This window comes from Chlorocebus sabaeus, chromosome 8 (genome assembly GCF_047675955.1).
Source record: "Chlorocebus sabaeus isolate Y175 chromosome 8, mChlSab1.0.hap1, whole genome shotgun sequence".
NCBI classification, from domain to species: Eukaryota; Metazoa; Chordata; class Mammalia; order Primates; family Cercopithecidae; genus Chlorocebus; species Chlorocebus sabaeus.
The window spans coordinates 54,793,439-54,820,258 of NC_132911.1; the positions used below are offsets into that span (position 1 = coordinate 54,793,439).

Below are 26,820 nucleotides of genomic sequence, written 5' to 3' on the forward strand. Positions count from 1 at the left end.
CAACTTCTCCATTTTCAGTATGATGTTGACTGTGGGTTTGTCATATATGGCCTTTATTATTTTGAGGTATGTTCCTTCTATGCCTCATTTATTGAGGGTTTTGAGATTGTGCTCTTATGAAGCAATGTTGAATTTTAAAAAATTCTTTTTCTGTGTCTATTAAGATGATCATATGATTTTTGGCCTTAATTCTGTTTAGGTAATGTATAGCATTTATTTGTTTGCATATGTTGAATCATTCTTGCATTTCTAGTGTAAAATTGAGTTGATCATGATGTAATATCTTTTTGATGTGTTGGATTTAGTTTGCTGAGAATTTGTTGAGATTTTTTATATCTGTGTTAATTAGGGATATATGTCTGTAGTTTTATTTTTTTTGTTGTGTTTCTGCCTGACTTTGGTATCAGGGTGATATAGTTTGTATAATAAGTTAGGGAGAAATTCTTTTTCAATTTTTTTGAAGGGTTTCAGGAGTATTGGCACCAGTTCTTCCTTGTACATTTGCTAGAATTTGGATGTGAATCCATCTATCCCTGGGATTTTCTTTGTTGGGAGGTTTTTCTTAGTTGGGAGATTTTTTAATTGGATTTTAAATCCAATGTTGTTATTTGTCTATTCAAGGTTTCTATTTCTTCCTGATTCAATCTTAGGAGGTAGTAAGTTTTCAGGAATTTGTCCATTTCCTCTAGGTTTTCTAGTTTGTGAGTATATAAGGATAAAGGTGTGGACTCAGTACTGCTACCTTGGCCAAGAGGAGTGAGATCTGATTTTCTCTCATGCCCCAGTTTTTGTGGGGCCCACCACCTTCTCAACTATGCCAGTAGGTTTGGATATTCACTTAGTTAGTGTAGTTTGCTTCTAGTTATCAACACAAACTGTCCCAGGCCTTAGGAGTCACTGCTCAGCCCAACACCATACCTCCCAAGCAAATCCCCTCCTGCTCTGGCAGGGGAAGGGGTAAATTGAAAGATAGGATGAGCCTGGTTCCAACATGCCAATGGCTGGAGCCCATGCCGTACTTGATTATCAGTTCCAGCTGTGGGAACCTCTTCCCTGCTTGAGAACCAGATCCCCAGGATACAGTTAGAGTATATTTAATGCCAAAGTCTGCCACTGCTGCTAGTTTTCAGGACTGTGAACAACTTGAAAAGAGCTAGGATCAAGAATGGTGTTCTGTTGTAGGTTCCCAGGTCCCAGAGCAGGTACTTCTTACGGTCTCCCAGCCACTCCCCAAGGTAGATCTAGGGCTTAGAAAAGTCATGGTGCTCTACTGTGGCCTGAATTACATGAATCTATAGTGGGAAAGTGGACCACAGAGAGATACTCACTCACCCTCTCCTGTATTGAGATTTTATTGTCTTCTCATTTTCAGCCAGTCCCAGCCACACAGGCTGACTGCTTTTCTTTTTCTGGTCAGATTCTGGAGTTTCTTCATGTGTTTCTGTTAAACTCCTGTGTTCTCTCTTGGATAATACATTTGTAAACAAAAAAAGTGACTGAAGTGGATCTTAATCAATTAGAGGTTTATTTTGCTAAGGTTGAGAACATGACTGGGAAAAAGAAACACAAATCACAAGGAGATCTAGACCCTGTGCTTTTTTTAAAAAGTGTTCTGGGAACTTCAATATTTAACAGGAAAAAGCAAGCAGGAGGAAGAAGAAAGAACAAAAGTCTGGGTAGGCAAAGAAATAAGAGGTCACATTCTTGTGAGGATCTTATTCATGTGCAGAAAAGCTACATTTTACGTAAAGTAAAGTAAACATGAAATTACAGCTTTTTGGGAATGAAAGGAAGGGAGTTTTTTCATGACTCACTACCTAAGCTTAGCCCTTTGGTATAGTGAGTTCGGGGTCCAAATATTTGATTTTGCTTTCATATGTGGAAAGTGTGATTGTCTACACATCACTGTTACTCTTGTAAGTGGACGAAGTACCCTGGAAAAGCATCTAGTTAGCTATCTTGAAAAAAAAACCCTGTTGTTTCTTTGTAATACTGCTTTATACATCTGAGAGGTCTCCAGTGAAGGACAGCATATGGTTATCGGTCTATAGAAAGTGTTCAGGGGACTTGGAACAAATCTAACAAAATAGAAGATACTTCTGGAGAAGTGAGAAAATTTAGAAAAATGCAAAAAATGTGTTCTTGTTGTGTTTAGCTATTATTATTATCATTACCATTATTAAATGATACTTTCCAATTGGCAAAAAAGTATTCTGGAGGCTATTGTTTCTACTCGGGTATAAGTCACACTTTGACAAAAGAGAAATGCATGCAGACAGCAAACCATAGAGGGCAAGTTAGGAAATGATACAAATATTTATCTATATTTATTTTGTTGAATCAAAACTGATAACAGAAATACCCAACATGAATTAAGTACTTCCAAGTATTAGACTAAGCAAATAATTAAATATAGTATCTTATTTAATCATCAGATCAATTAATTTTTTCCACTTTAGTGATGAGTGAAGGAAGCTATTATATGGTAATGAACTTGCCAAAGATCACCTACTAATAAATAAAAGAGAGGAGATTCAAATCCAGACAGAATTTTGAAGCTAGAGCTTTTATTCTTATCACCTTCTGACAGCTCCTGCATGGGTGTGAGTGAGAGAATGAGGGTGAGAAAGAGGAATATATACATTCTTACTTATACCTATGTGAATAATCATGTGTAAATACTCCTTATTATACTAATACTTCTAGTCAATGCCAGCCTCTAAGAGTATGTTATTTAGTTTTTCAGATATATATATATATATATATATATATATATATATATAATTGCTTGCATATAACTTGATAATGACTGCAACCATAAAGGAACACAATCTTTTGAAATGTTATAGGCAGCAAAAGTAGAAACTCTAGTAAGAGAAATCTAGTGTCAATGATTTTACATGATTACTTTGAAAGTAGACCTTTAAAATGATTGAGCTATAGTCACTTTTCACTGAATTTCTGATAAAGGATCTTCTGCTTTTTCTGAACTTTCTACTCTTCCCACTCATCCACTCTTAGCCATCTAAAACTTACAGTTTATACTGCCTCCTTCTCACTTGAAACTCCAATATCTTTTCCTGGCAGGTGCATTTTGTGAATTTCTTAGCAGGATCATCTGGTCTTTTAAAGGCTTACATCACATTGCTCTTGCATTTGTCTTTAAGTCCTTGATAGTACTACAGTCTCTCCCTACAATACAACTTTCCCCCTCCTACTTTACCTCAAGATGATTTATGGCTCCTTATTCTGCTTCCTTAGCATGTTACCTCTATAGCACTGTCATATGCTCATTATTTTAACATATTTCTCTCCCTCACTAAAATGAGACCTGGGTGCTCAGATGCAATTTGTGGTATGAGTCAGTTCATGAGAAGTATCTTATAAATAACAATAGGAAATTGCAAGAAGTTTTCAGATATGCTGAAACTGTATTTGCAGAGTTGATTAGAGGATCCTTTGTCTGAGAGAGAGTCACCACTTGGGTAATACAACAGAAGATCTTAAATTGAGTTTTAAAAGAGTAAAGGAGTAAAGTTTTGCCAAGAGAATAGAAAATCTTACATGAAGGCCATTTTAAGATCCTATTGCTACATGTGATTTATGAAAAGGAAAAAATACCAAATTTTTCTGACTAATAATGACATTAGATAACATTTTTATTATAATGTAGATTAAGGCCAATTTAATAAACCATAAAATTGGCAAAGTTTCTGGAAACTGCAATGTTGAGTTACAGTTTTTGTGCCAATTTATCAATTCAAAAAGCTAATGTAGATGTTGAAATATCTGCAGTATAAAGAGAGGGCATACTAAAATTTTTGCTATAGTAGCTTGTCATTATACTGTGTTCAAGTCCAAAATTTATAAGCAGACCAATCATCCCATGTCTTTCCCTAGCTTTAGCTCTCAATGTGTCTGCCACCTTTTTTTTTTTTTTTTTTTTTTTTTTTTTTTTTTTTTTTTTTTTTTTTTTTTTAAATTCCTGAAGTACCTCACTTGATCCCTACCAGCCCCATCCACTCTCTGGAAAGAACACCCTTTTTCTATACTTTATCTTTAATCTTCTACTCATTTTCAGTCACAAATTTATTTCCTAGAGAACATTCCTCTGGCTTTTCAATGTATTGTGATGTAATTCTTCTTCCTCTACCTCTTCCTGTGCAGCTGCTTCTTCTGTTCATCCTCCTCCTCCTCTTCCTCCTCCTCCTTCTCCTTCTTCTTCTTCTTCTTCTCCTCCTCCTCCTTCTCCTCCTTCTTCTTCCATTTTTGAGATGGAGTTTCCCTTTTGTTGCCCACGCTGAAGTGCAGTGGCACAGTCTTGGCTCACTGTAACCTCCTTGTCCAGGTTCAAGTGATTCTCCTGCCTCAGCTTCCTGCATAGCTGGAATTACAGGCATGCGCCACCACATCTGGCTAATTTTTGTATTTTTAGTAGAGATGGGGTTTCACGATATTGGACAGGCTGATCTGGAACTCCTGACCTCAGGTTAACTGCCTGCCTCAGCCTCCCAAAATGCTGGGATTACAGATGTGTGAGCCACCGCCCCCGGCCTCTTATTTTTTTTTATAATGGCACTTACAATAATTTGTACTAACATATTTACTTGTGTGGTTATTATCTCTCTTTGTTGCCTCCATAGACATTATAACCCCAAAACTGCTAAAAAGTATTTATAATTTATCATTGGATTGTACTCACAAAAATATTATGTTTTCATTTTTTTCTCCTTTCAGACAGAGTAGGAAAATCAATAAGCACAGCATTTATCATCATTTTAGCTTTCTGAGCACCTACTGGCAACAAGGGTCGGAGCTAAATTCTACAACCCTGAAAGTAACTGCCTTCCATTAGCTCTCTTCCAGAGATTGTAAGACTGCATGCAAATGGGAAACAAAGAAAATAGCTATTATTTTTTAAACACTTGCCAAAGCAGAGAATTCCATCTAGTATTTTGGGTGTTTAATAATGATACACTTACATCCCTCCTTAGGAGAAATGATTACAGATACCAGTGATTAACCCTTGGACAGTTTTCAGTACACTGCATATATACAGCATATATAGAGTCATGAGTCATTTAATGATCGAGATATATTTTAGGAAATGCCTTTCAGTTAGATGGTTCCACTGTTGTGTGAACACCACAGAATTTGCTTACACAACCTGAGACATCATAACCTACTGCATAGCTAGGTTATACAGTACAGCCCGTTGCTCCTAGGTTGCATAGCTGTATAGCATATGACTATACTGAATACTGTAGGCAAAAGTAACACAATGGTAAGTAGTTGTTTAAACACATCTACACATAGAAAATGTAAAGTAAAAGTACAGTCTGAAAGATTTTTAAAACATGATACACAGGTACAGGACACTTACCATGAATGGAGCTTGCAGGATGGAAGTTGCTGTGGGTGAGTCAGTGAGTGAGTGGTGAGTGAATGTGAAGGCCTAGGCTGTTACTATACAGCACTATAGACTTTATAAACACTGAACACTTAGGCTATACTACATTTATAAAAAATAATTTTTTTCTTCAATAATAAATTAACCTTAGCTTACTGTAATATTTTTTACTTTACAAACTTAATTTTTTCAACGTTGGACTCTTTGTAAAAGTGCTTAGCTTAAGACACAAACATATTATGCAGCTGTACAAAATTATTCTATATCCTTATTCTCTACTTTTTTTCTACTTTTAAATTTAAAAATGTATTTTTTATTTTTGACTTTTTAAAATTATTTTTAAAAAATAAGACAGAAAAACACACATGAGCCTTGTTCTACACAGAGTCAGGATGTCCAATATCACTGTCTTCCACCATCACATCTTGTCCCACTGTAAGATCTTCAGGGGCAATAACACGCATGCAGCTGTCATCTCTGATGGTAATGATGCTGCCATCTGGATACCTTCTGAAGGAACTGCCTGAGCCTGTTTTATAGTTAACTATTTTTTTTTAATAAATAGAAGGAGTATACTAAAAAATTCAATAAAACTATAATACAGTAAATACATAAACCAGTAGCATAGTCTTTCTTATCATGATTATTATGTAGCATATATCATAATCATATGTGCCAGACTTATATAGCTGTCAGCACAGCAGGTTTGTTTACACCAGCGTGACCACAAACGCATGAGTAATGCATTGCTCTATGACACTACAACGGCTATGACATTGCTAGGGAATAGGAATTTTTCAGCTCCATTATAACCTTATAGGATCACTGTTGAATATACAGTTTATCATTAACCGAATCGTCCTTATGCGGCACATGACTGTATTTAAAATGCTGTATCTAACATGTTGCATTGAGTTACTCTATTTCAAAAATTATTTGCTTCACTTTTTTTTCTTATGTTAAAATCTCTTACATTGGAATACATGTAAATTTGTGAACACTTTAGTTGAAAATTCCTTGTAAGACCAAGAAATTGTTAGCATCAAAGTCATCTTTTTGATACAATGAAATACAGTTACACAAGTAAGGTAAATAATGTGTTTTTTTAAAGTAATATTAGTGCTGTAGACAAATTAGACTCATTTTTCTTTTTCATTTCTCATGGAGAAGAATATTTCAGTTGCTTATAAAGTTCCTTAAAATTTACAAACATGTTCACAAGCATTATTTAATTTCAACATCATAACATTTATGTAAGGAAGGGAAGAGTTAGTATGTCACCCCTTTGAACAGTAATAAACCAAGTCTTGTATGTTAAATGCTTTTGTGGTTATATTGTTAGTAAGAGTTGAAGCCAGAAACCCTAACTTCTATTTTACGGACATGCTTCAGTGTAAAGACAGAGAAGTCATGTGTTAGTTATTGACTTTGAAGCCCGGAGTTCTGGAATAATTTGTAATGAAGACATGGTGAATTCGTAGAGTGTTATCTTTTTACCTGTGGCTTCCACACCTTGCTGCAGTCAGGAATGGCCAGGTTAGCAATGTGAAGTGATGTGTGCCAGCCTGTGTAACTCCAGGTTTTCACCAGGACAGTGACCTGCTGGACCGACGGAAACACTGCTTCACCGTGCAGTCTGAGTCTGGGGAGGACCTGTACTTCTCAGTAGAGCTGGAAAGTGACCTCGCCCAGTGGGAAAGAGCGTTCCAGACAGCAACCTTTCTAGAAGTAGAACGGATACAGGTGAGAGTCTGTGGGTCCGCAGGATGTGTGGCTCGCTGAGATGCATGTCCACTTCCCCAGAATTCTAATATCATTCCAAAGTAGTGTAAAAATACAGTTCCAGGAGTCTTGACCTCAAATACATTCCATAATTAGTCATTTTTATTTAGTGACTAGTAATACAGCTCTGAATAAAATTTTAATTTTTCCACAACTTGATCTTTCCAGGCTATTTCCTACTACTAATCAAAAATATATTTCTAATTTTAATTAGACATGACTCTGACTTAAATCTAACATAGAAAATACTCTAATTTAATTAATTGTTGACAAGGTCACTTCCTGTTCTCCAAATATGACCTCCTAATTTCCAATCTGTTGGCATCATTTACTCACAATGCTCTTTCTTCTAGAAAACCTTCCCTTTGCCTCCGTCCTTCAAAGCCTTATAGAGGTTTTGAAACTTTTTATCAAAGGTCATATCATCCAGGAACATGTTTCTGATTTCCAGCCCACCATGCCTAATGCTTGCCAATACTCCTCCTACAATTATCCTGTTCAAACAACTCTTCTCACTTTTGAACACGATATAACATACTTGTCTGTTTTTTTTTTTTTAACAGAAAAGAAAATGCAAACTAATCAATTTCATTCATACTATTCGTGAAAAGCAATTACATTTTTACTTAAAATCATTAACACATACAAGAACAAAAATCATAAAACTGATACATCTGATTAGAAATACAATTATAGGAAATAGATTTTAAAATAGCATAGTTTAGTGATAAAATTTATACCATATTTTCTACTTATTTATAGCAGCATCTATAAGATTCTTCCATTTATTTGTCTTTTCTTTAAGGGTTGCTCACACTCAGTCTGTTTTGTATTGCAGTGACATGTGCTTGTTATTCCCTGCACTAAATTATAGATTGTTTGGAATTACCTTATTCATGTGCCAACCATGGTCCAGTGCATTTTGCACATCATGAGTAGTCAACAGATATTTATTGAACTTTGTTTCTTAACTGTGAAGTTATACACTAGATCAAACTTTATAGAGCCCTCAGCCTCTATCTTCACAAGAACATTGAACGAAACAGCCTCTCAAAGTTGGTTCTGTGGCTGACCTCAAACAGACCCATGGACAAACTGAAAGGTTATCATGCGCTTGCCACATGCAAATGGATCCATAGAGCAAGGACCTAAAATACACACATGGACACTTAATTATGAAAACAAATATGGTGAATAATCTAGCACTGACTATTCTGGAAAGTTTGCTTAAAACAGGATTGTTGGATACATATATTTTGAACATGTTGAACTGATTTCTATTTTCTGACCACAAACCTCTGTAGTCAACACATCAAGTTGTACCAGTATGTCATTACAATCAGAGGAAGAGGACAGAAAGAAAACTCCAATTATAGTTTTTTTAATTGTTCAGCTGACTCTTTTCAATAACTCTGCTTTTATCTTCATGCATCTAAAAAGTCTTAAATAGCTAAAAAAATAGTTTCCACAATTAGTTCATAGAACAATTCAAAAAAATATATATTATATCAAAAATGGAAACAAAAATATATTAAATATGATTTTTATTCCAAGTCAAGGTCCAAGACTATTTAAAGCATTAAAATATAATTTAATGGAATGCAAGTTGACAGTTTTGTTATTCAAATTTAGTTTTCAAAATTATTATTTCTCTACAACAGTCCAGTTTGCTTGGAAACAACTACATGGTAATTTTAACATTTTGGTTCCAATTTAGTATTTTATTTTAAGTCTCCTGATATTTATAAATTAGATAGAGATAAAATCTTTCAATCTGGGCACTGTGTTCTGTAAACTGATATTCACTGAAATACACTGGACTATCTCCTTGCCCATTCACAATGCCAGTGTAAGATACATGTCAGAAGTGAAAGGTAAAATATTTAATGTCTTCTTAGCTTTTAGTTTTTCTACAGATTTTATAACTTTTTTTGTTTACTATATGAGAAATCAATGGCTGAATACCTTTGTAGTGTTACTTTCAAAATTCAAGATGTGAATATATTTACGTGAAGAACCTTACATGTTTTTCTTCTATATTCTTAATTTATCACTTCCATTAAAGTTGGTAGGGAATTAAATAAAGAAGGAACATAAGTTCTGTTGTAAAACAAGCAGAAAAAAAAGTAATGAATTGACTTTCGAAGTGTTTCTCATTTAAACTTCCTTAAAAAGGATAATTTATTTATTGATTTTTCTCTGTATAATTTGTTTTTAAGGAAACAAATTAAACAACAAATTAATATTTCAATATTAAACACATGTTAACTATACTCATGATATGCTATTAATATTATAAATGATAGAACTTGAGGCTATATATAAATTGAGACTTCAATGAGTCTCAATTTATAGCGCATCTATTTGTTTCAATATAATGATTATTGAGAAAAATCTAATTTAATTTGTAGTGCTGAACTTAATAGAAAAATTTTAATATGCTGCACCGAATTTATTTTCACCTGACATTTTCTTGTTTAAATGACAATCCTTGAAATTAGCAAACCATTATGTTTAAATTAGGAGAAAATTTTATAGCCTTAAACATTCCTTAATGTTGATAATAGTTTTAATAAAGTGCTAATGGGTGGATGTAAGCAGGCACAATGCTCATGTATTAAACAAATATAATTACTCCCCAAAATGGACTTTTGAGGCCCATTAAGTATGTTCTTTAGTCTGCTTTTTTTTTAAAAAAGTAACTCCAATAATAATTTTGCATCATTATAATTTTTCTATGCTAATAAGGCTTAAACACAAGAATGTAATTTTTGGTGAAGGCAACTTGATGTATTTAGTTATGATTACATTCAGAATAGGATTCAATTAGTGCAGTTTTACATACGATATTGTGAAAAAATACAAGGTAAGGATAGGTATTAAAAATTTACTTCAGATAAACTTCTCTTCCTTTTTATCTTCTCTCTTTGTCTCTCTCTCTACTTCTCTCTCGTCTTGTACATGAATCACAAATATTTTTCATGATTGGAATATTCCACCATGATTTAAAATTAAATGCAAATAAAACTGGCTTATAGATGTAACAATACATCGTGGCATATATAAACCTCAAGTTTTTATTTCATATTTGATTTATATCCTGTTTTCTTTATATTTCGGTATCCATATTTAATATGAAAAATTAGGCTGGGCACAGGGGCTCACGCCTGTAATCCCAGCACTTTGGGAGGCTGAGGTGGGTGGATCATGAGGTCAAGTGTTTGAGACCAGCCTGGCCAAGATGGTGAAACCCCACCTCTACTAAAAATACAAAAATTTGCCAGGCACAGTGGCAGATGACTCTAGTCCCAGCTACTTGGAAGCTGAAGCAAGAGAATTGCTTGAACCCAAGAGGCAGAGATTAGAGTGAGCTGACATTGTGCCACTATACTCTAGCCTGGGTGACAGAGCAAGACTCTGTTTCAAAAGAAAAAAAGAAAAAAGAAAAATTATAATATTATCTGACCTCACTGTGAAAGTAATTACTTGTTGATTTTTAAAAATTGCCTGTAGTTCTAAATAAATAAATTGGAAAGTGGTACATATCTGTAGGAATATCTTGTGCAACATTGAAGAACAGAGAAAGACTCTTAAGATCAAGATCTACTCTTTTGGCTTGGTTACTAAATTTGTATTTGTGTGCATGAGAATGTGGTTTAATAATATCCATAAAATTGATATCCTGAGAATTCAAGACAGTGCTATTTAACAATAGTTATCTTTCTGTTTAATGAAAATGGTTGGCTACAGTAAATAACGACTTAACATAAACTTGCCTACACCTAAAACTTTTTATATACCACCTTTATTGTCAATACAGCAAAAACCAACAGTGTAGCACAACGTAAAGACAAAACTAGAGGAAGCAGGATTGGAAACTTGGCCAGGCATACACCTTGGCAAGTTAAAAATAAAACCCAACACTCTCAGCTTCTGTTTCGTTAACATTAAAATGTTGATAATCCTCCCTTCTTTATCCAATTATTGTTAATATTAAATTAGATATTGTATGAAGTACTTACTGCAGAAGCTGTCACATAGTTCTTAATATTAATATTGCATCAATAACATGAAAAGTAACAATACTTTCTGTTCTACCTAGTGCAAGACCTATGCATGTGTGCTAGAAAGTCATCTAATGGGACTCACAATTGACTTCAGCACAGGATTTATCTGCTTTGATGCTGCAACAAAGGTAATGTGTTAAAGTCAACTCTGAGAAATATGCTGCAAGCATTCTAATTCAAGGATGATTTAAATGCCTCATAACTCCTTTCAGCATTTTAATTGTAATCATATGTCAGATTTAAGATCCTCGTTTTTGTTAATGGAAGATAAATTATACTTCAATCTGAAAAAAAGTTTGAATTTTTAATAAAACAAATGTAGTACCACAAACTATAACTATGTGAAAGTAAATATTTCTTTATAAGTCTATCTATATATGTATCTATCTATCAATCATTTTCCTGTTTTTTAAAGATATGACTTTATAATTGAAGGGACATTTCCTTCCCCAAAAAGCAATTAAAAAAAAAAAAAAAAAACATGTTTCTTTATACTTTACCTGCATCAACTTCTGCAAGACAAAAAGAAGGAAAACATGTTGTTTTTTTAAAATATATATATATATATATATATATATATATATGTATAGCTGACATGTTAAAATTATTGAATGGTGAAAATTTAAAGTTTAGAGTCTAGCCAGGGAGTAGGATTTTTATAAACACTTGACTTAATAAGGATTATACACTATGAGGTGCTCTTTTCCCAAAGTATATATCTCTGGGAGTGATGCACATTGAATGAGAGAGGGTGCCTACTCAGCCAGTCATACCTAAAAAAATCCAATTTTGATTATGATAGAATGACAAATGACAAAGCCAAAGCATTGCACATTATTATCATTATTTTTATTTGGAAGTGATCTTAAAGGTCAACTGACCCCCATTCAACTGGTAATCTCCTTCTAGGCACTACTACAGTTTGTGATTTGGGACCGTTGTCCCCATGGAAGACTTTTTCTTCCCTCTCATTGAGGATCTCAGTTCCTTAGATCCATTCCACTTCCTCCTTCATCAAAGTATGGCTTCGGTATAAATTGATTTGTTCCTTCTCACTAATTTTAAGAATTCATGAATAATTCTTTACCAGAACATACATATTTTATCTAGAAATTAAGTCTTGTGTGGGATTTTCTAAAGCAAATGCCAACAAAATAAAACAGTGGTACAAACGTGTAGGAAAGATGGACTGTAGGAGGCACTGCGGGTGCTTGATTTGGGAAAGATGAACGTCTAATGGTGGGATCCAGGTAGGATTCAGCCTTGTGTTCATTCACCTTGTGAATCTTCATGACCCAGCAGTTGGCATTGTCCTGCAAAATCTCACATTACTTAAAGATGGTTAATAGTTATTTTTATTTTAATATGGTAAAATTAAACAGCACACATTTGCTGGTCAGATTTGGCCATCTAATGTATTGCCTTTGCATCACGACAAAAGAATACTTTGTGAATAAGGAATTTTAAATGCCAATGACTCTTGAAAACTCTCAAATGAGACTGCCATAAACTATTCCTATTACTAATTTTTTTATTAAAATGCTCATCAAATCAAGATAGGCTCCTGAGTATTAAATTAATTTGATAAATTAATTGAATTATTAAATAATCCGTTAAATGAGTAATAAGTTAATTTTATAAATAAATTTAGAAGCAAATTACACTAACTAGAAAAGCCAAAGTCTGATTTTAAAAAGAAAATGTTATTGCCAGAATTGTCACCAAACTCTGTTACATGAATCTGCAAGAATCTTACATTAGCTAATGAGAAAAATAAAATTCACATGAATATATTTCTGAGTATGTGAATCTATTCTGAGTTTATTTTAAGGCTAGCATAATACTAACCTATGCCAGTGTCCTGTTGACTCTGTATAATAAAGGAGAAAATCATGACACCAATGTCCTATCTGACATTACTGTCTACTTCTGCTGGGTGTTCTGGGAATGAGTGAGTAGTCAGGAGAGTCTAAATGAATGATTATGATGCCATCCAGGGAAAACAGTTTAATAGGAAATGAGAATTTAATCAGTCCAAGCTTGATACTCTGGAAAACACCAGAGGCCTTCAGGAATAGTAGTCACTGTTCTATTTTCTGATTCTATCATTGGAAGCATTTAACTTCAAGGCAATCTGAGAATTGGGAAAGGCTAAAAGGAATCTACACATTAATCAAGGAGATTATAGTATCCATCACAGATTATGATACTTGGAGAATGAAAGTAGGAACTATTAATAGTTATGTCTGACATGAAGAGGAGGACAAGCAAAAATGGAGATTCCTGGACAAACCACTGAACTGGGCTTACTGCAAGAAACTTGCACCCCTTCATCAAATGAGCCTGGAAGTTATTTTTAAATATGACAAAAAAGATTATTGTTACATACAAATCAAAACATGCTTTGTCCAATGTTTTATTAAAATAAATAATATCTAGTTATTTTCTGTCTATTTTTGCTAAGTAATATGAATGTGAAAAATATCTCTAAGACTAGATGTTCAACAGTTTTTAAATGTTTGGATTCAGGAGAGTTTACCCTTTACCTGAATATGCTTTGTCCTTCTGCACTTCTTCTTGTAACTTCCAACCTTGAAGTTACTACAGAAGCAAACCAAAGGTCTTGTAATAAAGAAGAGATTCCAGGAAAGGGGTGGACTCTATTCTGGGTCATTAAGTGAGCTCCATATAAAGCAGATAGTGTATTGTTAATACATCAATGAAGGAAAGAATTGCTGCATCTCTTATTTCAGGGAATGAGAGTCCGCATGATTTTAGATTACACTGGTATGCTAAATGTGTGGATGTAGAGGGATGTCTGAAAATGTCAAGCTAATTCTCATTACTTACCACCTGTGCTTGGAAGTTCCCAGAGTAAAAGATTACCCTTGACTTGCCAGAGCACAAGACATATTAAATAGCATTCTGCTCCCTATGCTTACATTTACATTAGCAGGGTATAAGAAGGTGATACATTCTTCAGTTCCCTTACTGTTGCTGAGTGATTTCCTCCCAAATTCATTACTATACAGCTCAGCTTGTTCTTTGTCATTCTCATCCTTATTAAAATGTAGCCTTTTCACTGTTAGAGAAGGGTATTATTATTATTATGTCAAAGAATAATGTTAACCGTACTTAAATAATTTACATAGCTAAAAGCATAGCCTTGTTGCCATTATATTCTTTTAAATATGTATATGTGCATTAATTAATTATATCTAGTGATAGAGTTCCTAGTTAAATAGAAATCTCAGCAGTGGCATTCACAAAACACTCATTTAATTTATGAATAAATCTTCATCGAATGCCTGCTGTCTCTTGTGAGACATGGGAGAGCATACACATCAGTCTTCAAAGACGTTTCCTTAAAGTTGAGACAAGCAGGATGAAACTGCCCAGACAGATATCTGTAAGTGAGGAAGGACATAGAATTTGAGGGAAGAGGGGTATGAGAGATCATGTTTATGGGTATCTAAGAGCCAGATTTAAAAAAAGATCCAATTAAGAAATTGGAAGTGATTCTAAGAACAGGGGAATACATTTAGGGTTTGAGACAAAGGAAAGAAATGATCAGATGTGTGTTTGAGAATAGAAAACTACTGAAATAATGTTTGACTGAAATTAAGACAATCTGGGCAAAATCCAGATTCCAAATGTGTTTTTCGATTCTTTTTTTATTTTTAATTTTTTTAAATTATACATTACGTTCTGAGATACATATGCAAAACATGCATGTTTGTTACATAGGTATACTTGTGCCATGGTGGTTTGCTGTACCCATCAACCTGTCATCTAGGTTTTAACCCCTGCCTGCATTAGATATTTGACCTAATGTTATCCCTCTCCATGCCCCTACCCCCAAACAGGCCCCAGTGTGTGATGTTCCCCTCCCTGTGTCTATGTGTTCTCATTGTTCAACTCCCGCTTATGAGCAAGAACATGTGGTGTTTGGTTTTCTGTTCCTGTGTTAGTTTGCTGAGAATGATGGTTACCAGCTTCATCCATGTCCCTGCAAAGGACATGAACTCATCCCTTTTTTATGGCTGCATAGTACTCCATGGTGCATATATGCCACATTTTCTTTATCCAGTCTATAATTGATGGACATTTGGGTTGGTTCCAAGTCTTTGCTATTATAAATAGTGCCTCAATAAACATACGTGTGCACGTGTCTTCATAGGAGAATTTATAATCCTTTGGGTATGTACTCAATTTATAATCCTTTGGGTATACACTCAGTAATGGGATTGCTGGGTCAAATTGTATTTCTGGTTCTATATCCTTGAGGAATCACCACACTGTCTTGCACAATGGTTGAACTAATTTACACTCCCCACCAACAGTGTAAAAGCGTTCCTATTTCTTTGCATCCTCACTGGTATCTGTTGTTTCCTGACATTTTAATGATTGCCACTCTAACTGGTGTGAGATAGTATCACATTGTGGTTTTGATTTGTATTTCTCTGATGACCAGTGATGATGAGCTTTTTTTCATGTATTTGATGGCTACATAAATTTCTTCTTTTGAGAAGTGTCTGTTCATATCCTTCATCCACTTTTTGATGGGGTTGTTTTTTTCTTGTGAGTTTATTTAAGTTCCTTGTAGATTCTGGATATTAGATCTTTGTCAGATGGATATGTTACAAAATTTTCTCCCATTCTGTAGGTTGCCTGTTCACTCTGATGATAGTTTCTTTTGCTGTGCAGAAGCTCTTTAGTTTAATGAGATCCCATTTGTCAATCTTGGCTTTTGTTGTAATGGCTTTTGGTGTTTTAGTCATGAAGTCTTTGCCCATGCCTATGACCTGAATGGATTTGCTTAGGTTTTCTTCTATGGTTTTTATGATTTTAAGTCATGCATTTAAGTCTTTAATCCATCTTCAGTTAATTTTTGTATGAGGTATAATGAAGGGGTCCAGCTTCAGTTTCATGCATATGGCTAGCCAGTTTTCCCAACACCATTTATTAAATAGGGAATCCTGGCTGGGTGCGGTGGCTAACACCTGTAATTCCGGCACTTTGGGAGGCCAAGGTGGGCAGATCATGAGGTCACAGGTTTAAGACCAGCCTGGCCAACATAATGAAACCTTGTCTCTACTAAAAATACAAAAAAATTTTCTGGACGTGGTGGCAGGCACCTGTAATTCCAGCTACTTTGGAGGCTGAGGCAGGAGAGTTGCTTGAACCCAGGAGGCAGATGTTGCCATGAGTGGAGATCACACCACTGCACTCCAGCCTGGGGGACAGTATGAGACTCCATCTCAAAAACAAACAAACAAACAAACAAAAAGGGAATCCTTTCCTATTGCTTGTTTTTGTCAGATTTGTCAAAGATCAAATGGCTGTAGATGTGTGGTTTTATTTCTGATTCCTCTGTTCTGTTCCATTGGTCTATATATCTGTTTTGGTACCAGTAACCATGCTGTTTTGGTTCCTGTAGCCTAGTAGTATAGTTTGAAATCAGGTAGTGTGAGGCCTCCAGCTTTGTTCTTTTGGGTTAGGATTGTCTTGGCTATATAGGCTCTTTTTTGGTTCCATATGAAATTTGACCTCTTCAAGGAGAACTGCAAATCACTGCTCACGGAAATAAGAAAGGATGCAAACAAATGAAAAAAAAAAATTCCATGTTCATGAATATTAAGAATCAATATTTTGGCCATAAGGTACAAAATAATTTATAGATTCAGTGCTATTCCCATCAAGCTACCATTGACTTTCTTCACAGAATCAGATTCCAGATTTTTGAAATCTATCCTCCAATGGGCATTTACCACTCTATCACTGAGGAAAAAACAAATATATTCATGGATGACAAAGTCAACGAATAACACTATGAATTGAGGGAAGAAAATTATCAGAGTGTAACTTTAGAACAAAGAGACACAGTACAACTCAAAGTTAAGGTTCCAAGAGGTACGTGGGGAGAGGAAAATTGGAGAAATAGATTGGGCCACATGATCAAGGTCCAGCACGCGCTCCACCACAATCTCATTTACACAGTGGAAAGAACATTCTAGCTGAGGTACAGCTTGCAGCAAGCAGGTGGAGGCAATACTGAGTTAATGGGAGTTTATGTTTCCCCTCAATGACTTATTATAGAATAACTTTCAAACTTTTTTAGAATCATGGAATTTTGTAAAAACCAAAACCAAAAACAGCAACAACAACAAAACTATAAAAGGGAGATACTTGTTATGGGCACCTCCCTTTTATGTTTTTGTTTTTGCTTTACAAAATTCCATGATTCTAAAAAAGTTTCAAAGTTATTCTTTCTATAATAAATATGGACATCCAATAAATAACACCTGAGTGTTAGTAGTAAAAATAAGAATGAAGGCATTGGAATCCCACACCTGAGACATAGCATTTACTCCTCCTGCTGCAGCTCAGGAGTCACAGGGCTCCATGGGATGTAACTGTAGCACAAATAATATTCATATTCATACTATGTAAATATCCATTGTGATTATTAGAACACCATAAATTTGACTCTTAAACACGGGTAAAGGACAGCATTATTCATATCATTGCTTGTCTCTAGAATACTAGGTCCCCCAAATTGTTGTAGTCTGCTTGTTTTTATCATTATTTAATATTTTAATAGTTGAAATTGAGAATGGCTGTGATATAATACTTATAAAAGCTTCTTTACTTCAGTTTATTTAAGAGCCAGTACTGATACTTAGCTTGTTAAAAACACTTTTTGAAAATCAAGATTGGCTAACAGATCTATGAAGATAATAAATATGAAGTAAAAGGACACAGTCTTAAGAATGAGCTCTATCACAGATTATAAGCTACTGTATAGTATTATAAAAGGATTTTATGGTTTCTTTCCTCTTTATGTCCATTATTAGCCTTAACTGAATGTGCATTAAAAGCATTGTTATGGAAAATGTTTGTTAAAACCCACTCACATGTATAGTGACCTTCATTTTGCAAACTTACGTTCTGAGCAGTAAGAGACAGACAATCAAGATGATCTTAGCTGAAATCACTTCATTCTGGTTTTTCATATTTTTTCTACAAAATTAGAGGACTTGATTATTTTCCAAAATAATTTTGATTTACAATTAAATTCACTGTTAACACATTAACATTTGAAATTCATGAAATACCTTAATCTGTCTAATCCACTTAGTCCTTTAAATCAACACTGACTTCTAGAATGTTTCAAGGTAAAGTTTGAATTGAAGTTAATATGGCGCTTTTTATTTTTAAAAATATTTGACATGGCTTTGATAAACTGAAGGAGCTCTGAGCTACTGTTTGTCCCAAAGGTGTATGACCCTCATGTACACACATGTGCACACACACACACTTTATTATACATCTTTAGACTTTTTATATAAAGCATTTATATGATCACAATATGAATTCCATTACTTAAACTTCTCAACATAGAATGAACCCTTTATTTATTAAATTTTATATTATTCTATACTTTCAATTATTTCACATCAGACAGTTACTAAAAATGTAAAAAAATTTGAAAACATCAAAATGAATTCTTCCTTGAAATGTCTCCTATGTAAGTAGAAATCTACACTCTACACATTATAATATAATTCTGACAGTACTCACATAAATCTTAGCATTTTAAAATTATATATTTATTTTTTCGTTCTAATTGTGTTACAGCTCAGCAATACAAAGAGAGCTGTTTGATGTGATTTTTATGATCTTCAGATAAATTATTTCTTCTTTGCTTTTAGGAGAATGAAGAACATTGTATTTATTGCAAAAAACCTCAGACATTTAGGGAAACTGTATCAGGTAATTGCTTTCTAATCTTCAAGTATTTCAAAGATAGCCCTAAAGTAAATATTTTTTAAAAAATTAAACATTCAAATTTGAATGACATTCAAAAAATTAACCCAAGTTTCCATGCAATGTATTAGTGAGGCTTAATATAAAAAATAAAATTTCTCGGCTCACTGCAAGCTCCGCCTCCCGGGTTCACGCCATTCTCCTGCCTCAGCCTCCCGAGTAGCTGGGACTACAGGCGCCCGCCACTTCACCCGGCTAGTTTGACGGGGTTTCACCGGGTTAGCCAGGATGGTCTCGATCTCCTGACCTCGTGATCCGCCCGCCTCGGCCTCCCAAAGTGCTGGGAATAGAGGCTTGAGCCACCGCGCCCGGCCTCTTTTTTTTTTTTTTTTTTTTTTTTTTTGAGAGGGAGTCTCGCTTTGTGGCCCAGGCTGGAGTGCAGTGGCGCAATCTTGGCTCACTGCAAGCTCCTCCTCCCGGGTTCACACCATTCCCCTGCCTCAGCCTCCTGAGTAGCTGGGACTACAGGCGCCCGCCACCACGCCCAGCTAATTTTTTTTTTTTTTTTTTTTTTTTTTTCATTTTTAGTAGAGACGAGGTTTCACCTTGTTAGCCAAATTGGTCTCAATCTCCTGACCTCATGATCTGCCCATCTTGGCCTCCCAAAATGCTGGTATTACAGGCGTGAGCCACGGTGCCTGGCTCTTACTCATTTCTTGATACACAAGGACATTATACAGCACTGTGAAAATTAACACATAATTCACTGCTATGTTTATAATTCAAATATAGAAAAAATAAAATCAAGAAAGAGTCGAAAGGTCTTTGGCTAATATATACTTTTCATAACCTTCAATTTTATATCTTGTTTACCTCTTCTTTAAATCTTTTAATTTTTTATTCTTTCTTTCTGTGGCTTCTGATATATTTTATATTTTTCTGGATTAATATTATTATTATTAAGAATAACTGATTTCAAACTTTTCTCATTATATTTTAGTTTACCTTTGCTTAAATTATCATTTTTGATTTCCATAAAAGTTTTGTAACTCAAAGAATTATCCTTCAAACCTGCGTCAATTGAATGGGAATGATATAGCTTTGCTTTTCCTTACAGCATTATTCAAAAATTAAATGAGATAGCATGTTAAAAATAATAAATTGTAAAACATAAGATAGAGATTCTGAAACATTTGAGCATTATTTCCAGCTAGCCCATATTTCAACAGATCTTGTTTCAACCACAACATGTCCTTTCATCTGTAACTAGAATTTTATCATGCTTTTTCTTTCTGTTTCAAATTCCTCGAAGCATACCAAGGAGTTGCTTCTGCAAATCACACAGACATCATGAGCCTCGTTTTCTTCATCTCTAAAATGGATATGTGAATAACACTTTTCTCACAGGGTTATGGTAAAGAGTAAACAAGAAAATGTGTGTGAAGTGTGTTGCACAGTGAGAGTTGCATGATGAATGCTTAGAAAGAGATGGACATTTCTGCCCCTCACACACTGTGGGATAGTCCAACCCAGTGCAGTACATGTGTACCAGAGACCCTTTGCTACTGTGCTACCATCCTCAAGATGTCAAAGGGGCACTGTATTTTCTAGAGGTTTTGATCAACCAGTCAGCAGAGTTATTGTCTGTTACATTCCAGTCCTTAGGGTCTGTGCTTTTGGAGGTCTTTGTCCTCTTAGCCCAGTGAAGATTGATGTTGAATGAGTAATCGTGTGTTTAAATAGTACTTAGCAAAGGGAGTTCGGGATAACCTGGAAGCTACAAACTAGATTAAGGGGCCATTAGCAATAGCTGGAAAAAAAGTACATTTCACTTGAGAATTTGTAGGTCCTGGGTGGCTAAATAGGCACACGGTGAAGGAAGATTGAAAGGCAAGTGTGAAATCCCTGAGACTTGAGAGAACACTGAGAGAGGAGGAGGAAAATTAGGGGATGGGAAGGGCACACCAAAGTAAAATAGTCAGATACCAAATCTGAGGAGCTTTGGACTTCATGTTGAAGAGTTGACACTTACATCAGCAGTGGCCCAAGTTTGCCATGTAACACGTAATGACCATGCATCACTGCCTTATGAAAGTAAACATTTGTTTCTAGTGCTTCTGTGGGATTCAGAAGATTGACCTGGGCAGGCTAATTTGTACGGCTGTAATTTGGATGGTTCGCTCAAGCATCCTCTGATTGTTCCTTATTCTTCTGTAAGAATGAGGAGGTTAGCCCAGGCATGACCTTTTCTTGTAAATGGCAAAGGCAGAAGAGAGAAAGCCTTAATGTGCAATTCTATTTTAGTCTCTGTATTGGGAATACTGCAAAATCCTACTGTCAGTCAAACCATGTCATGTGGTTGAGGCCACTATCAAATGGGAGGTCAGATCAGCCCAGTCCATAAAATTTGCATCAATCAAGTTAATAATTAAATTGTAGAAGTCATATGAGTAAATGTGAAGAATAGTGTTGCCTCAAAAATAAAACTATATAGATACTTATTTATTAATTTGACAGTTATTTTATAAAGTGCTTAATCTCTGTCAGTGGGCCAGCCTACAGACGACCTTGTGGAGAATGGAGATAGTGGTTGTTTCTTAGACTGCAGAATATATTTACCTAGATGTAGCTCTCTCAGGATACTCAGTTGTTTTTCTCTTTAGAATGCTTACTATCCTTTGAACTGGCAACTGTGTGTTCATATGTTAAAAAGAAATAGCTAGAAGAGTTGATTCCTACAGAGAATTAATAATACAAATTATTAGTGTGACCAAATTTTATCATGTTTGCAGAAAAAAGCAGCAATGACAACAAGTAAAACAAAAACAAAAAAACAAAGCCCTTTGCCATGATTTGAGTGAATGTGTTCCCTCAAAATTCATACATTAGAATCTAATACTTCATGTGACAGCATTAGGAGGAAAGCCATTTTGGGGGCTGATTAAGTCATGAGGTTCTATCCTCATGAATGGAATTAGTGCCCTTATAAAAGAAGTTGAAGTAGTGTCCTAGTCCCTTTTGCCCTTCCTCCTTCTGCCACGGGAGAAGGCAGCAACAAGCACTATTTTCGAAGCAGAGAATGACTTTTCACCAGAAACCCAAATCTGCCAGCACCTTGATTTTGGACTTCCAGTCTTCAGAACTGTAAGAAATATGTTTCTATTATTTCTACATTATTCAGTCCTGGGTATTTTGTTATAGCAGGAGGAACAGCCTAACATGCTCTTAGAATCCAAGAAAGCTGTCCCAACAAAACAAAGATTTTTGCCTATTTTCATCAGACAGATGGCATGTCAACTTTCTGAAAATAAAATCTGGAGGTTAAGCATAACAAATAGCATACCATGACCAGTAGTATGTGGAAATGTGCTAGTGCTTTCTTTACCACATGAATTTGGGGCATTCTTTTGAAAAATTTTGCATGGCTATGATTAAAAGAAATATTGTAATGCATCAACTTATCAGATTGATAGCATGAAGATTTGAGTTTTAGAAACATTTTAATAGAAAAATATTAATCTTTCTCCTTAACAGATTTCAAATAAATTCTGAAAGTGAAAACCTGTATACTCCTCTGAATGGTTTAACATATTTGATGAAATATATATTTTGATATGTGGATTTAATTTGAAGGGAATAAATTTAGATGAAATATGTTTGAGGGAGAAGTTCTGAGCTCAATTAGACAATTTTGTTCAATCTTTAATTTAGCCAACTGGCCTAATGATAATGCATTCCTCTTCTATTATGTCCAGCTCAAACATGCATGATCCCTAAGACTCCATAATAACGGCATTTCAAAAGTGTGTTCAACACTGAACTTGCTGTCCATTTTAGTCTCACACCTTTGTATTCCCATCTCATCTATCTAAATAAATGCAAATTTAGTTCTATCCTCTTACCTTATCCTTACCCTTGCCATTTAGCCTTTTAATAACTTTCTCTAAACAAATCTAGAAAATGCTCCCTCTTTTCCATTTTCAATATTACTAACTTGGTTAACCTCTTCTCATTTGGATTACCACAGTATGTTCCAAATAGGGCTTGTCAATTTATTTATTGAACACATTCTTATTATGCATCAGTCATGCCACATGACTATTGCTAGATACTAGGAGTTTAAAAACAGATGCAGTCCCTCCCCTCAAGAAGTCTACAGTCTAATGAAAAGGACAGATCTAGAATAGGGTAGGTACTTTCATGCAGTATGGAGAGAAGTCTAAACATTATGAGGGCCTTGTTATAGACTCAAGAGGGATAATGCCAAATGGAAATAGGACTTGGTGGGACAGTTTGATCAATTGCTTAACCAGAAGGTTCATCAAGACGATTTGCAAAGGGTAAAAAGTATGTTTGCGGTTATCACTGGACACTCATGAGTCAAATATCAAATACCAGGTGATTTGTGTTGTGAGAAGAATATAAATAGATACTACCTTCAAAGCATTATTATTGTAATTTTTAACATGTTCTATATAATAAGTTGTAAACTACATAAATTGTTCTTTCAAATGTTTTTGCTTTTTACCCCTGTGGTAAAAAGCTACTTTTATTGCACATAAAATAGTGAACATAGTGTTTAGTTTTACCTTCATATGTGAAAGTTGCTTCAATTTGTTTAAAGATAAACTTTTCTCTAGGGCATGAATAATTGGACCTGAAAAGAGTGAGTTGGTAAGGAAATGAATAAAGAATGTGCTGGGGATTTTTAACCTTTATTGTTCAACATATAAGCCTTTCATTAGCATTAATACAACTTTACTTTCCATTTGTACATTATTAATGAATTACAGTTTTGAATGGTCTGTATCTAAGGAACACTTGATGTCGTTTGAAAGTGAAGTTATTCGTTAATCTGAGTCCCTTAGTTGCAGCCAGCTTTGTAGCCCTGTTTTCTGATGGAACTAGCAGCCAGCTTTGTATCTGTATTATAAGTGTCAAAAATAAAAAGTTAGGGCAAGCTTTGTTTCCTCTTCCCTTCCCACTGACATTCTCTAGGTTACTGGCATTTTCAAACTTTGAGCCAATTTTAACAATGGGTCTTACTCAAATGAATAGCTCATGGGAAACTTTTCACATATTGGGGGGACAAATGCTTAAAGTAGCAGTATTATTATAAGAAGAAGTGATGACTCAGAGCATGCTATGAATAAATTGTTTTCCTGGGTTTAGTGTCTTGTTCTAAATGGTACTCTGAGTCTCTCCTCTATTTTAAGAAAGAAGTCAGGCATTAGCAATAAGAGTTTATTTCTAATCATGTTCAGTAAATGAGTCTGATGTTCGGTTAGGGAAATCATTAAAAAGGTAGGTCAGAATAAAAGAAGAAATATAAACTGTAGAAAATGACAGACTTAGGTTTGATTTCTACTCCTTAGCTGTGAAGTATGGTGAACGTGCATGGTGCTTCCTTTATTGTATCATCTGGGAAATTGTAATAACTAGGTGTTGGATAGCTCTTGCAATGATCAGAGATAATGTAGGAAAGGGCCCAGCATAGTGAATGCCCATTTTAATAAATAACAAAGATGATGTTTCACTGAAAGAGCAGCAGACTCTCAGAATGCTTCACACACACTAAATGAAGTATTTTCAAATTACTTATAATCTGTGCTTGTGTTCAGCCATCAAATGATTCAGTGTCAGTAACAAACGATGGATTACTTATTTTATGCCTCATTCTCTTCACATGAAAAATTCTGCTTGATAAAATTTCAACATTTCATCTTCAATTGCACATGGATTAATCATTGTTTATGATCACATTGTGTGTGTGTGTGTGTGTATATAATTTTTTGTTGTTGTTTTGTTTTTGTTTATTTTTTTTTTTTGAGGTGGAGTCTTGTTCTCTCAGCCAGACTGGAGTGCAGTGGTGCGATCTCAACTCACTGCAACTTCCACCTCCTGGGTTCAAGCAATTCTCCTGCCTCAAGCTCCCGGGTAGCTGGGACTACAGGCACCTGCAACCACACTCATCTAATTTTTGCATTTTTAGTAGAGACAGAGTTTTTGCCATGTTGGCCAGGCTGGTTTTGAACTCCTGACCTCAAGTGATCCTCCCACCTCGGCCTCCCATTGTGCTGGGATTACAGGTATGAGCCACTGCACCTGGCCCACATTGTATAATTGAATATGATTGCATTGAATCCAAGGTTCTGTAATGCTTACCTGTTTCCATGCCTTCCTTCAAATAAAATTTATCAGTTATAGATAGTAGCTCATAGGCAAATGATTCTTCTGCAGAATGTATTTTTCTTTTATATTATTTAATTAATTCTTTAATCAGCCCTTTGATTGAAACAGTTTTACCACATACATTGCTTTCACCATTGGCGGTCTTCAATGATTCTGTTATAGTGAACTCCAGTAGTAAAAATGCTGGGATTTGTTGTGTTGTTCTTTCTTCATCGTTACTTCCAGGTTTTGTGTATGGGAAATATTTAATTTTACTTTAAAATTCAATAAAAATTATACATTTATCATTTCATATAGATGCCCAAGGAATATTTTGAATTAAACATTGTTTTTGACTGTCAAAAACAAACAAGTTTTAATAAGTTAACAGGTATCTTAGATCCATTAGCACTATATGTAAATGTATTACATATTCTGTTCTATAGTGCATATTTTATCACTTCTCAACTTGTGTTTCATGGGAAAAAGAAAGTACCTGCATAAACAATGTTAAATCATTTTCTTTTATGAAAATATCCTCAGACTATTGTGCTAATGAAGCTTACCAAACGTACTTGACCACATTTGTCTTCCTTGTTCTGGAGGAGCACGCAGGAGCTTCACAGGTCCATGGAAAGACGTGGGAAAGTAAAACTCTGGTCTGTAATTACTTAATATAAAGATTTTGGGTCAAATTCCAGGCTTTAAAAATATTGAAAAATGTCTTCATACGTTGTTATTCTTTTTGTTCATTTGTTTATTTCTTTTGCTTTTTCCTTTCAACTTGATCTCTACAAAGTTCAGCAAATTAAGACTATTACTAATGGCAGGAATTATTCATAACATACTCAAGGTCCTTTGATCAAAGTTCTCTAGATGAGACACTGGACGTGTACAGTCCAGAAAATATTACTGGCTGTTTTCATCATGCCTTCTCTGAAGTTGGACATTTCATAGACTTTTATAAGTTCTCATTTTAGTATATGTTTCCCCCACTTCTCAATTACAGGCCTCCAATAACATGACAACCACATAACCAGAGGTAAAGGAAGTGATTTTTCTTCATTAAAGTTGATTCTGTTTTAATATGTTCATTTGACAAAAATTAGAATTATTGCATGTCCCCTGCATGCCAGTGATTCTATTAGGACCCAGGGCTGCAACAGTGGGTCAGTTAGACTGACTGGAAGCTTTCATTAGAAGGAGAGGCACACAGCAGGAGGGGTACATGGCAATGAGGTCTGTCGGTGGGGAGGGGGAAAGGAGAAAGGTATTGACAGAAAGAGGTTTCAGAAGGTCTTCTAGTAGTTTTGCAGGAAAAGACTCCCTAAGGCAGTGATATTTGTAGTGAGACCACAGCAAGAATGGAATAGCTATGAAATGAGTAGGAGTAAAAAGGTTTCAAGGAGAGGGAACAGGAAGTGTTAAGTCAGAGACATGAAAGGGCTTTGCTATTTGCTTTTTTCCAGAAACATAAGGAGGGCAGGGTGAGTAAGAGGGAGAGAGAGAGAATAAAAAAGATAATTCTGATTGTAGTATAGAAAATAAATTCATGTTTACTTTATCCAAAGGTTTTATTCCATGGTATTATTTGTATTTAACATTTGCTTTGTATTTTAA

The 26,820-nt window shown here is 34.9% G+C and overlaps 1 protein-coding gene across 4 annotated transcripts in view; it reads left to right on the top strand.

The window, feature by feature from the left end:
* The window catches only part of SNTG1 (syntrophin gamma 1), a 906,932-nt gene that overhangs the window by 797,721 nt on the left and 82,391 nt on the right, over positions 1 to 26,820 (top strand). For all 4 annotated transcript variants that reach the window (XM_008000591.3, XM_073018076.1, XM_073018075.1 and 1 more), the window contains 2 exons: positions 7,001 to 7,153; positions 11,295 to 11,387. In XM_008000591.3, coding sequence (XP_007998782.3) covers positions 7,001 to 7,153; positions 11,295 to 11,387 — 246 coding nt within the window. The remainder of the gene's footprint in view (positions 1 to 7,000; positions 7,154 to 11,294; positions 11,388 to 26,820) is intronic.